Here is a 13959-nt window from a genome sequence, read left to right on the forward strand (position 1 = left end):
AGTTACCGGTTTTCTGGCCTGAACCAGAGTATCAATCACCGAATCTGAAAACCCACGCTTTGATAGAATCAAGCGTTCAATCTCCAAGCCGTCAGCTGGAGGGAGACCAGATTTGGATGTTCGAATGGACCCTGAACAAGAAGGTCCTGTCTCAAAGGTAGCTTCCATGGTGGAACCGATGACATATTCACCAGGTCTGCATACCAAGTCCTGCGTGGCCACGCAGGAGCTATCAAGATCACCGAGGCCCTCTCCTGTTTGATCCTGGCTACCAGCCTGGGAATGAGAGGAAACGGTGGAAACACATAAGCTAGGTTGAAGGTCCAAGGCGCTAGTAGTGCATCCACTAGAGTCGCCTTGGGATCCCTGGATCTGGACCCGTAGCAAGGAACCTTGAAGTTCTGACGCGACGCCATCAGATCCATGTCTGGAATGCCCCATAATTGAGTCAACTGGGCAAAAATCTCCGGGTGGAGTTCCCACTCCCCCGGTAAATTTCATTAATTGATACTACTAGTTTCTTGATTGGACTCGAACTAGTAACCTTGTGTGTGCTAAGCCCTTACTAAACCAAAGGAGCTATCTGTTTATAACACCACATACTCTTAACCATCTCCGTGGAGATGTTGCCTGTGTAACGGCAAAGAGAATGACTGGGGTGGGCGGAGCCTAGGAGGGACTATATGGCCAGCTTTGCTGGGACTCTTTGCCATTTCCTGTTGGGGAAGAGATATTCCCACAAGTAAGGATGACGCCGTGGACCGGACACACCAATGTTGGAGAAATGAAATTGCTGATCCAAACACCCAATTATTTATAAATGAAAATCATGGAAATTGTCAGGGGTGCCTAAACTTTTGCATACAAATGTATGTATGTATGGATGTATATATATATATATATATATATATATATATATATATATATATATATATATATATATATATATACACACATATACATACACACTGCAAAGTTCAATCACTTCTCAAGGCGATGAAATATGCGACAATGTGCTTTTTGACAAGAGGAATACGACATTTGAAGCCCATGTCCAGGATCCGTCTGTGTGTGGTGGCTCTTGATGCACTGACTCCAGCCTCAGTCCACTCCTTGTGAAAGTCCCCAAAACTTTTGAATGGCCTTTTCCTGACAATCCTCTCCAGGCTGCGGTCATCTCTGCTGCTTGTGTACCTTTTTCTTCCACACTTTTCCCTTCCACATAACTTTTTATTAATGTGCTTTGATACAGCACTTTGGGAACATCCAACTTCTTTTGCAATTACCTTTTGATGATTTCCCTCCTTATGGAGGGTGTCAATGATGGTTTTCTGCACAACTGTCAAGTCAGCAGTCTTTCCCATGATTGTGATTCCTACTGAACCAGACTGAGAGACCGATTAAAGGCTCAGGAACCCTTTGCAGGAGTTATGGCTTAATTAGCTGATTAGAGTGGGACACTTTGAGCCTAGAATATTGCACCTTTTCACAATATTCTAATTTTCTGAGATTGTGGATTTGGGGTTTTCATGAGCTGTAAGCCATAATCATCACAATTATGACAAATCACGGCTTGAACTATCTTGATTTTCAAGTAATGAGTCTCACCTTTTAAGTTGCATTAGTGAAATAAATGAACATTTGCATGATATTCTAATTTTTCAAGTTTCACCTGTATACATACATATATACACACACACACACACATATACACACACACATATATACTCGGCAAAGTTCAATCACTTCTCACAGTGATGAAATATGCGACAATGTGCTTTCATTGAACTGTGGTCTGTGGTGTGTGTGTGCGCGCATATATATAATATATATATATATATATATATATATATATATATATATATATATATATATATATATATATATATATACACACACACATACATACATACACACACACTTTTAATTTGTGGGATAGTACAAGACCCGACGACTTCCTTGTCAGAATCTGCTCCCTCGGTGCGCATTTTGCCGATTGAGATAATCACATTCCACACATTCCTAGTTAACATTTGTTGAGTGCGATTACATCATACAGAGCATGCGCAGTCAGAGAGAGCATGCGCAGTCAGAGGGAGCAGAGTCTGATAGAACACCGGCTGACCCCACCCCCTTCACGCCCGGCCGGTCCTGCCCCCTGCACGCCCGGCCAGCCTCGCCCCCTGCACGGATTAGGTGCCAGGTCAGTTTGTTAAAGGCCAGGTGCGTTTGACCTTGCGCAGTCTCTATTGCGCATGACAGCTTTGGACAAACACACTTGGCCTTTTAGATTATAGGATAGGAATACAGTTTTAAAACTAAAAAAAAAAGCTAATACAAATGTTAATTAACTAATAAAAAATAATAATGATCAGCTCATTCACAAATATATGTTTAAAAAATAAATCTTCCATTAAAGGGACAGTCTATTTCAGAATTTATTTTTTTGTATCTAATAAAAAGATAGATAATCCCTTTATTTACCATTCCCCAGTTTTGCATTACCCTCACGGTTATATTAATATACTTTTTACCTCTGTGATCACCTTGTATCTAAGCCTCTGCAGACTGCCCCCTTATTTCAGTTCTTTTGACAGACTTGCATTTTAGCCAATCAGTGCTATCTCCACCAAAGTGGAACACAATTGTTATCTATATGGTACTCACATGAACAAATGCTATCTAGCTGTTAAAAACCTGGTCAAATACACTGATATAAGAGGCGGCCTTCAAGGGCTTAGACATTTGCATATGAGCCTACCTAGGTTTAGCTTTCAACAAGAATACCAAGTGAGCAAAAGCAAATTTGATTATAAAAGTAGAATGAAAGTTGTTTTAAAATTACATGCCTATCTGAATCATGAAAGTTTCATTTTGACAAGACTGTCCCTTAAAGAATCAAATATCAATGAAAAGAATGCCAGCAATTTGTTTATTAAAGTAGATTTTCTTCCTGAGACATTGCCTCAGTGTACACTTTTAAATGTTTTTTCAAACTTCTCAGGTCTGCAAAAGAATTATACAAATTAAAACCCCCACTAAAAACAAGATGTTCCTCTATAAAAAGGTAAATCCAAAGCATATAACCCATGAAACCAAATCTCTTTAAAATTTATTTTATTTTTTTATGAAAACTCATCTTCTCCTATGATCCTAATTACTAATTAAACATATAAATTAATTTTCTTCCCTGCTAGTGTTTCTACAAACACATCTGCAGGCTAGCTTATGAGGAAAGCAAGTAGGTCAAAATAGATTTTCAGCCTTAGCCATAACTATCTCTTACTCTAGAAAAACTAGCTACACAGGAACAAAAGCGCAAATACCCAAATGAAATGTAATGAAGAAAGCTCCCACTCCCAAAATTTATATTAAATAAAAAAAAAAAGAAAAAAGAAATCCAGGGTTCTGACAAAAACAACTAATAAAACAATATAACTAAATGTAGGTATTCTCACCTGCTACTGAAATCCACCTGGATAGAGTGATCAATGACCAGGTCTGCAGGACAAATTGGATTTATCGTTTTCTGGGTCACCTCCCAGACGCTTTACTGCGTCTCCCGCATAGCTGCAAAATCTACAACAGCAGGGACACCTCTGTAATAAAAGACGCCATTAAATAGCAGTTAATTCATGTTGTGAGTAACAAACTAAATATACTACACCATTTGTTAATTAATTACACACAGTCTGTATGTCTTGAATGGCGCTGCTCTTTGGAATTATAAATGATACATTTACATTCTTTCTTTTGCAATCTGATATAAAAGAGAACATTATAAGCCTTGTGAGGTCCAACCTATTATGATACGATTTAATTTAACGTCATTTCCTAAAAAAAATATCACTATTTAAATATATGTCTTGAATAACTTTGTTGACTAGATTAAAAAAAATGCAGTCAAAATAAAACTTTAGAAAACCACACAGGCTGTTCTATCACTAAATTTGAATATTACTGCACAAAATATAATTATATAGCTTTAAAAGGATATTCAAGCATAGTATTATACAGTGTAAGGGCTAGATTTATGAAAGCCCTACGGCTGCAAGTTCTTAGTGTTGAAAACATCTAAGACAGTGTTAGTGAAAGAAAGTTATTAAAGTAGATTCAGTGAAAAAGTTAATTACAGGGAGCTTGTATTTTAGTACCCAATCACTCTTTTTTATAGAGGATCGCTACTTACGTAAAGTCCTGCAATATAACTCGAGCAGGGTCGAAACGGTACTTCCACATTCTGACTTGATTAACCTTCCAGTTTTAAAATGTTTTCAACATCAGTTTTCTTTACTAGGAATCCATCACAGTTTCTGATGGCTGCCTCAAGGAGGACTCTAATAGAAAAACGGCAGGCTGTGCTGCAAATGGTGAGAGGGAACAAAACAAAAAACGTTTAATGTCAACAGTCACAGGTGTAAAATACACACAATGATTGCTACATGTAACTCCAAATATACCGGTATTCAAGAGAGTTCACATTAACATTTGAACCACTGGAACTTCCACAAAGTGAGCTTTAAAGAAAATAAATGTAAAAAAAAATTACTTTTTTGAGACACAAAATAAAAAGGAATAAAATATTGAGGAGAATTTAAAGCATAAAGAATTTAGAGAAGATCTATCTAATCGATATATTATTCATTATATAAAGGTATCATCACAGTGTCAAATTCTTCGGCTAAAGAGAAAAAAAAACCCTAAAAAATTACTTGACCACAACTTATGTTAATTTGGAACGCTTAGTGACACACACATTTGGGGCCCGATTTATCAAAGTGCGAGCGGACATGATACAATGTAGCTGTATCATGGCCACCGCACACTGATAAATGCTGACAGCATATGCTGTCGGCATTTATACATTGCACAAGCAGTTCTTGTGAATTGCTTGTGCCAATGCCGCCCCCTACAGATTCGTGGCCAATCGGCCGCTAGCAGGGGGTGTCCATCAGCCCGATCGTTAAGATCAGGTTGATTTCTGTCCGCAGCCTCAGAGCAGGCAGACAAATTATAGAGCAGCCGGTCTTTAGGCTGTGCGGAAACAGGGGTATCAAGCTTCATTCGGAGCTGGATAATTCAGGCCCCATTGTGTTATATTGCTTATATATACACTTTATGTTATAGAATAGTTTTATTTTTTATATGGTTTTTTTAAAAAAAAAAAAAAACAGGATTTCATGAATTTGAAACACTTGTGCCTGGGCTAGATAGGAAACAATGCTATATAAAAATATGGAAAAAAACAAATACACTTCCTGTAATACACTTATCCAGTGTAAGAGCATTTTATTGAAACTGGTATATAAACATGCATTATACAATATAAAATATTGAAAATGTACGTTAATACTTTTTTTTTGTCCATTTAACTCTCACAAGCAAAAAAACAAACACCCCCCCCCGCCCCCATTTTTCTAAGAACATGATTTTGCAAAGACAAAACAAACAAACACAATACTGAAATATTAAAGTTTGGTCTTTTTTTTCTGTTTAAAGTAGCACTCAGTGCAGAATTATGTTACATAATAACTATTTTACTGTGTCCCCTTTAAGCTTGTAATGTATTTTTGTGGGTTTACAATAAAAATGATATAACAATTTCCTGGTAAAAATATGGCTTTGGGCAATCAATTACATTGCCTGCTTTTCACATAATATAACTACAACCATTGCCCAAAAAAAATGTTGGAGTGCATCCGTCAGGAGCCCAGATCCCCCAACATTCTAAAGGGTGATTGTCTGATCAGGGCAACAGCTCATTTATGTCAATCCCTAACTGGCCACAGTAATGGAGGTAAGATAAACAAGTGACATAGGACACAATTGTAAAGAGATCATCAAAACCTCCAGCAATGGCCTTTTTCTGTCTTGCAACCCATGCGTCTAGTGATATATATATATATATATATATACACACAGGTATACCCCGCTCATACAGCGGGTTAGGGACCGGAGCCCCACTGTAAAGTGAAAACCGCCTTAAAGTGAAACAAGGCAGTTTTAGTTTTCTTTTCACTTGCAGTGTGTTTAAAACTTGAAAACGTGTTTTGAACTAACATATATTAGGGAGTGCTTATAGTGCTATGTTTAGTTTAACACTAGCACAGCACAGTATTCAATAAATACTGTACCTGTAAAATAGTGACATTACTGTAGTACAATTTGCCAGACAATAGCACTGAGACACAGATTGCACCTGCAATGCTGTAAACAGAATGAACTTAGCATAACAAAATCGTGCCTAGTAACTTTTCTCGCAATCTCAGGATGATTACAGCACTGTTTCAAAATCCTTGGAGGTTGACCCTTCAGTTCCACAAAGCGCTGTATTAGCGAAGCGCTGTAAAGTGAAGCGCTGTAAAGTGAGGGTATATATAGTTTATTATTTATATATATATATTTATACTATATATATATATATATTATATATATTATATTATATTTTATTTATATATAAATATATATAGATAGATATAGATTATATTATATATATATATAATATATATATTCTGACTACTGGAAATGTGCTCTCCATTAGAAACAATAGGGATCACAGTCTCGAGCAAAAATCTCTCCACATCACCAGTGGACTTGGATCTCAGCAGTGTGGAGGGAGCTTGTATTCAAAGCATGTGTACACATTATATACTGTGAATTTACTAAAAGTAATAATGGTTTATGTGACTAACGGTTTCAAATATACATATATAAAAGTTTCACAAGTTTTCTTACAATTGCTAATCTCGCCACTGAAAGGCTGGTGAGTCAGGTATGTGGTAAAAAAGGTGCATAGAAGATGAAGAATATTCCTTTTAAAATTAGTAACTCCCTGCATGTTCTCCCCATTAAAGTTATTCCCATAGGAATGCCTATAATTCACTATGTATGCGATTACTATTGTTAATAAAGAAAAAACAGAGAAATTATGCTTACCAGATAATTTCATTTCCTTCTGAATAAGGAGAGACCCACGGCTTCATTCCATACTGTTGGGAAATACTGAACTTGGCCACCAGGAGGAGGCAAAGACACCCACCACAAGGCTTAAATACCTCTCCCACTTCCCCCAGTCATTCTGCCGAGGGAAACAAGGAACAGTAGGAGAAATATCAGGGTATAAAAAGTGCCAGAAGAAAACATAATTTAGGAGCAGCAAATTCAAAGAAACATGGGCGGGAGCTGTGGGACCTCTCCTATACAGAAGGAAATTAAAATTATCTGGTAAGCATAATTTATTTTTTAGATGCAATGAGAGTACCGCGCTTTCGAGCTTGAATGAGAGTTTCAATAACTCTCTCTCAGAAAAACCTCTCTTGGCAAGGACTAAGTGTTCAATCCTCCACGCAGTCAGCCTCAAGAATCTGGAGAGACCATTCCCCTGGAAGAATGGCTTGTCTGCTGAGAAAAATCTGCTTCCCTGTTGTCCAACACCCAGAATGTGGATCGCTGACAGCGAACAGGCCGTGGGCCTCCTCCCACTCCAGAATCCGAGATACTTCCCTCATTGTTAGGGAGCTTCTTGTTCCCCCCCTGATGGTTGATGTAAGCCACCGAAGTTATATTGTCTGATTGGAATCTGATAACCCGGGACAAAACCCAGAAGAGGCCCAAGCCTTCAGAGCATTGTAGATAGCTAGAAGTTCCAGACAATGTTGATCGGTGAGGGAGCATTCCTCCTGAAACCACAGGCCCTGTGCCTTCCTGCCCCCCCCAAAACAGCTCCCCATCCGGAGAGGGCTCGCGTGCGTAGTCACAATCTCCAAGGAGGGTTATAGAAAGGATGTCCCTGGGACACTTGATCTGTACAGAGCACCAAGAGAGCGATTCTTTCGACTGGCTGTCCAGAGAAATCTGTTGAGATATATCCGAATGATCGCCATTCCCCTGTCTCAGAATGCACAGACTGTAACGTTCTGAGACAGAACCTGGCAAAGGGAATTATGTCAATGCTAGACACCATAAGACCAATACCTCCATTCACTGAGCCACAGATGACCTTAAGGAGGTCCGAAGGGCAAAAGACATGCGAAGCTAGCTTGCACTGTCTCTGGTCGGTGAGAAATATCCTCATGGATATTAAATCTATTATAGTACCCAGGAATTCTACCCTGGTGCTTGGAAATAAGGGAACTCTTGCTAAGTTTATCTTCCATCCATGTGATTGAAGAAGTGAGAGAAGAAGAAGAATGGTCCTCTGCTAGATGAAAGGATTGTGCTTGAACCAAAATGTTGTCCAAGTAGGGAGCTACTGCTATACCTTGGGTTCTGGCGACGGCCAGGAGAGCCCCCTAGAACCTTTGTAAAGATTCTTGGGGTCGTAGCTAGACCAAACAGAAGTGCGATGAACTGGAAGTGCTGATCAGGAACGCAAACCTTAGGAACTGAAAGTGGTCCCTGTAGATCGGAACGTGAATGTAGGCATCCTTGAGATCTATAGTGGTCATGAACTGTCCTTCCTGAACTAGAGGAAGAATGGACCTTATTGCCTCCATCTTAAACGAGGGGACATTTAGAAAACATGGTTAAGCACTTTAGGTCAGAATTGGGCAGAAAGTTCCCTCCTTTTTTGGGACCACAAACAGGTTTGAGTAGTATCCCAAACCTCTTTCTGCGCATAGGAACATGGACAATGGACCCTAAGGACAGATCCCGCACGCACCCCAGAAAGGCTTCCCTTTTTTTCTGGTTTTAAAGACAGGCTTGAGAGGAGAAATTTGCCCTTGGGTGGATGAGATTTGAAACCTATCTTGTATCCTGAGCTATGACCTCCAGGACCTACGGATCCTGCACGTCCCTGGACCAAGCGTCTGAAAACAGCGACGTCTGCTCCCCTACACGATCCAGCTCTGGATCGGGGGCTGCCCCTTTATGCGACATTTTCTCCTGCGGCATCTTGTTCTGCTTAGATTTATTCCAGGATTGAGCCAGCCTTCCAAGTGTTCTTGGTTTGTTCGAGCTTAGAGGAGGACTGCTGACGTTGGGACTTTTCAGAACAAAAGAACAAAAATTAGATCCTTGTCCCTTAGATTTGTTCTTTTTATCCTGCGGTAGGAAGGCCCCCTTGCCCCCTGTAACCATGGAAATAATGGAGTTCAGCCTGACCAAATAAAATGTTTCCCTTAAATGGGAGGGAAAGTAGTCTAGACTTAGAAGTCATGTCCGCAGACAAGGACTTCAGCCAGAGTGCCCAACGTGTCTGCACTGAGAACCCAGAGATCTTAGCAAAATATGCAGAAATAATCTGCATATTTGCATCACAGATAAAAGAATCAGCAATTCTCAAAGCCTTAATTCTATCTTGGATAACATCAAGGGGACCCTCCACCTCGATCAAATCCGCTAAGGAGTCGCACCAGTAGGCCGCAGCTCCAGCAACCGAAGCAACAGCTGCTGCCGGTTGAAATAAAATATCCCGTATGCTGAAACATTTTTTCTGAGAAAAGTTTCTATCTTCTTATTCATCGGCTCTCTAAAAGACGAACTATCCTCAAGAGCGATAGTAGTACGCTTAGCTAACGTGGAGATAGGTGCCATCCACCTTAGGGACGGAGCCCCACAACTCCAGCTGAGAGTCCGGTACCGGGAATAATTTTTTAAAGGTAGAAGAAGGGAAAAAGGAAGATCCAATTCTATTCCCATTCGTTCTAAATAATGTTCACCATTTTTACAGGTACAGGAAAAGTTAGCAGAACTACCCTGTCCTCGTACACTCTGTCTAATTTAGGGATCAAAGGTTCATCAGGCAACTTGGCCTCTGGAACCTCTAATGTCAACAGAACCTTTTTTAGAAGAAAACGTAAGTGTTCAATTATAAATCTAAAGGCTGGCTGCTCCGCAGCCGGAGGCCTAGAGGTAGCAGACTCCGATCCAGAAATTTCAACCCTCTGAAGACTCAGAATGTGACCCATCCTGGGATACTTGAAAGCAGACAAATCAAGTAAATCACTGGATGTCCCCTGGACCGGAGAGCTATGTTTAACCTTTCACTTGCGCTTAGCAGGGCGAGGTAAAGCACTAAGGGCCTCAGACAACCGCCGTCTTTAACTGCGCGGTAAAAGTCTGATGGTAAAAGGCTCCCTCCAGACGGGGGGGGGGATCAGCTGTGCGCTATGGGAAGCTGCATGTGACAATGGAGATGACTGATGGATATGCACCTCATGGGACGGCGAGTCCTCAGAGGTGGACGGCTCAATAGTACTAAAGGGGTTAACCTTCTTAGACATAATAACCTTGTTGATGCATACGGAACATAGTTAAGATGACGGGCACCACCAAGGCCTCCTCACAATATAGACAGGTATTACTATTAATAATAGAGGGGGTACCCTCAAGCATATCAGGATCCTCCATAGCTTGCCCGTAACAGTAGGATACAAATAAATATTTTTTCTCACAAAAACAGTACCTTTATAGCCCCAATGACTGGGGCACTCTCCCACCCTCCTAGACCCAGGCAACCAAAAAAGAAGCAGCATCTCCGACAGCTAGCTCGGTCAGGAAAGAGAAAACTAAAGTGTAACCACACCCGGTCACGTGGTGCACAAGGCCGGACTGCCCCTGCTATGAGAAAAAGCGAGCCAAGCTAAAGCTATGCAGCAATTCAAAGCGAAAGGTAAAGACCTGTATGTTCCGTTACCGCATAACAGTCTATCAGCCCAAAAATGTATCTCACACAAAGTAGCATAAAATCAAAGTAACACATTTGATTAATCCCCACTGTTCAATAACCTCCTTTAGGAGATATTAACCCATGATTTTATAAAGTTAAAATGAGTCACACTGTGACCCTGTCTTCAGCAATTTCAACATAAGTAAAAATTAAAACGACCTTACCAGAATCCATGCTGTGAACAGAAACACAGCCTCTCAAGTGTGACAGTCTGTGTAGCATCGCTCCCGACATGGACTTGAGTGAAGAAAGCAGACAGTGAAACTCGTCAACAACTGGTTGCTTAAGGAGCAGTCTGGATGGGTTTGCAGAAAGACTCTCCCTGCATCTCCAGAATCAAATTTTGTCAATACTCTCACTGAGAGGCTGACAAGACTACTTAAAACTCTATGTTCCATATCAAAAGGCATATATCCCTCCTGAGGAACAACTCCGAAATCTTCTGACACTTTCTGCCGTCCTCCTGTGACGAAAGGCAAAAAATGACTGGGGATGGAGAAAGTGGGACAGGTATTTGAGCCATTGGCTGGGGTGTCTTTGCCACCTCCTGGTGGCCAGGTACAGTATTTACCAACAGTAAGGAATGAAGCCGTGGACTCTCCTTACATTAAGAAAGAAAACAAAACAAAAAAAACACCTCAATAATAAACCTATAGAAGATGGATGATAATGAATATATTTTACAACTCTATGCATCATACTGTAAAAATATATTTAGTATTTATTAATACAGCTATAATATTTTAATATAGCTATTATCACAATGCTTGTATCATCCCAAAGGCAGAACTTTTCTCTACTTTCTATCATAGCATGTTCTGCCTTGGGGTTTATCGTAGGGGCCATAGTGTGATAAACAAGATAAAATAGTGACTTTTTAAGGGGTGTGTCCCCTGGTCTTCAAAAAAGTGAAATTTATTTCCAACTAAATGGCATTTTTTTTTAATGCGTTTAAATAGTTATGCACCGAAATAGAAAGTCTGGACCGAAACAGATCCCGAAATCCAGGATGCACTTGGACAAAAACCGAAAGTCTTTTTTTTTTTTTTTTTGCATAATTAGACTATTTAATGGATGAATCTGAATTCAAAGCCAATAAAATAAAAATAACCACACTTTTATTGAAAGTAACACACTAAAATTGGACAAAAAAAATCTCTCAAAACAATAATATGCTACACAATTATTTTAAAAAAATAAAATAAATTAAAAAAAAAAAAAAAAAAAAAAAAAAAAAAAAAGACAAAGACAAAAAAAAAGAGAAACCGAAATAAACGATAATGCCATTTTCGGCCAAAATGTTTCTGCAACCAAAATTTTGGTGCATCCCTATTTAAAACAATATTAAATATCAATATACTGTATTCTTTATTTAGTTCTGTGTAACAGAATCATATTTAACTGTTTTTTTTACCAATTATCCAAATAAAGTATAGTCCTAGAAAACTATTATTATATGCAAAGCAGTAAGTCAAGTAATGAACTTAAACAGCAGCTCTAGGCTAGCACCAAATGTAAACTATATGCTACACAATGTTACCGAAAATAAAAGGCAAAAAACCCAGAAAATGCCATTTTCGGCAGAAACAACATAATTTATGCTTACCTGATAAATTCCTTTCTTCTGTTGTGTGATCAGTCCACGGGTCATCATTACTTCTGGGATATAACTCCTCCCCAACAGGAAATGCAAGAGGATTCACCCAGCAGAGCTGCATATAGCTCCTCCCCTCTACGTCACTCCCAGTCATTCGACCAAGAATCAACGAGAAAGGAGAAACCAAGGGTGAAGTGGTGACTGGAGTATAATTTAAAAAATATTTACCTGCCTTAAAAAAACAGGGCGGGCCGTGGACTGATCACACAACAGAAGAAAGGAATTTATCAGGTAAGCATAAATTATGTTTTCTTCTGTTATGTGTGATCAGTCCACGGGTCATCATTACTTCTGGATACCAATACCAAAGCAAAAGTACGCGGATGACGGGGAGGGATAGGCAGGCTCATTATACAGAAGGAACCACTGCCTGAAGAACCTTTCTCCCAAAGATAGCTCCGAAGAAGCAAAAGTGTCAAATTTGTAAAATTTGGAAAAAGTATGAAGCGAAGACCAAGTTGCAGCCTTGCAAATCTGTTCAACAGAGGCCTCATTCTTAAAGGCCCAAGTGGAAGCCACAGCTCTAGTAGAATGAGCTGTAATTCTTTCAGGAGGCTGCTGTCCAGCAGTCTCATAGGCTAAACGAATTATGCTACGAAGCCAGAAGGAGAGAGAGGTAGCCGAAGCCTTATGACCTCTCCTCTGACCAGAGTACACGACAAACAGGGAAGACGTTTGTCGAAAATCCTTAGTTGCCTGCAAGTAGAACTTGAGGGCACGAACTACATCCAGATTGTGTAGAAGACGTTCCTTCTTTGAAGAAGGATTCGGGCACAGGGAAGGAACCACGATCTCTTGATTGATGTTCCTGTTAGTGACTACCTTAGGTAAGAACCCAGGTTTAGTACGCAGAACTACCTTATCTGAATGAAAAATCAAATAAGGAGAATCACAATGTAAAGCTGATAACTCAGAGACTCTCCGAGCCGAAGAAATAGCCATTAAAAATAACACTTTCCAAGATAACAACTTTATATCAATGGAATGAAGGGGTTCAAACGGAACTCCTTGTAGAACGTTAAGAACAAGGTTTAAACTCCATGGCGGAGCAACAGTTTTAAACACAGGCTTGATTCTAGCTAAAGCCTGACAAAAGGCCTGGACGTCTGGATTTTCTGACAGACGCCTGTGCAACAAGATGGACAGAGCTGAGATCTGTCCCTTTAATGAACTAGCCGATAAACCCTTTTCTAAACCTTCTTGTAGAAAGGACAATATCCTAGGAATCCTAACCTTACTCCAGGAGTAACCTTTGGATTCGCACCAGTATAGGTATTTACGCCATATCTTATGGTAAATCCTTCTGGTAACAGGCTTCCTAGCCTGTATCAGGGTATCAATAACCGACTCAGAAAAAACCACGTTTTGATAAAATCAAGCGTTCAATTTCCAAGCAGTCAGCTTCAGAGAAGTTAGATTTTGATGTTTGAATGGACCCTGTATCAGAAGGTCCTGTCTTAGAGGTAGAGACCAAGGCGGACAGGATGACATGTCCACTAGATCTGCATACCAAGTCCTGCGTGGCCATGCAGGCGCTATTAGTATCACTGATGCTCTCTCCTGTTTGATTTTGGCAATCAATCGAGGAAGCAGCGGGAAGGGTGGAAACACATAAGCCATCCCGAAGTTC

At 39.9% G+C, this 13959-nt stretch overlaps 1 protein-coding gene across 1 annotated transcript in view; it reads right to left on the minus strand.

Moving 5' to 3' along the window:
• The window catches only part of ACO1 (aconitase 1), a 212609-nt gene that overhangs the window by 123354 nt on the left and 75296 nt on the right, over nucleotides 1–13959 (minus strand). Inside the window, 5 exon segments of the mRNA XM_053702628.1 lie at nucleotides 3459–3526; nucleotides 3528–3560; nucleotides 3563–3599; nucleotides 4190–4218; nucleotides 4220–4356. Of these exon segments, the coding sequence (XP_053558603.1) occupies nucleotides 3459–3526; nucleotides 3528–3560; nucleotides 3563–3599; nucleotides 4190–4218; nucleotides 4220–4356 (304 nt within the window).

The sequence above is a fragment of the Bombina bombina genome, chromosome 2, assembly GCF_027579735.1.
Source record: "Bombina bombina isolate aBomBom1 chromosome 2, aBomBom1.pri, whole genome shotgun sequence".
Taxonomy (NCBI): domain Eukaryota; kingdom Metazoa; phylum Chordata; class Amphibia; order Anura; family Bombinatoridae; genus Bombina; species Bombina bombina.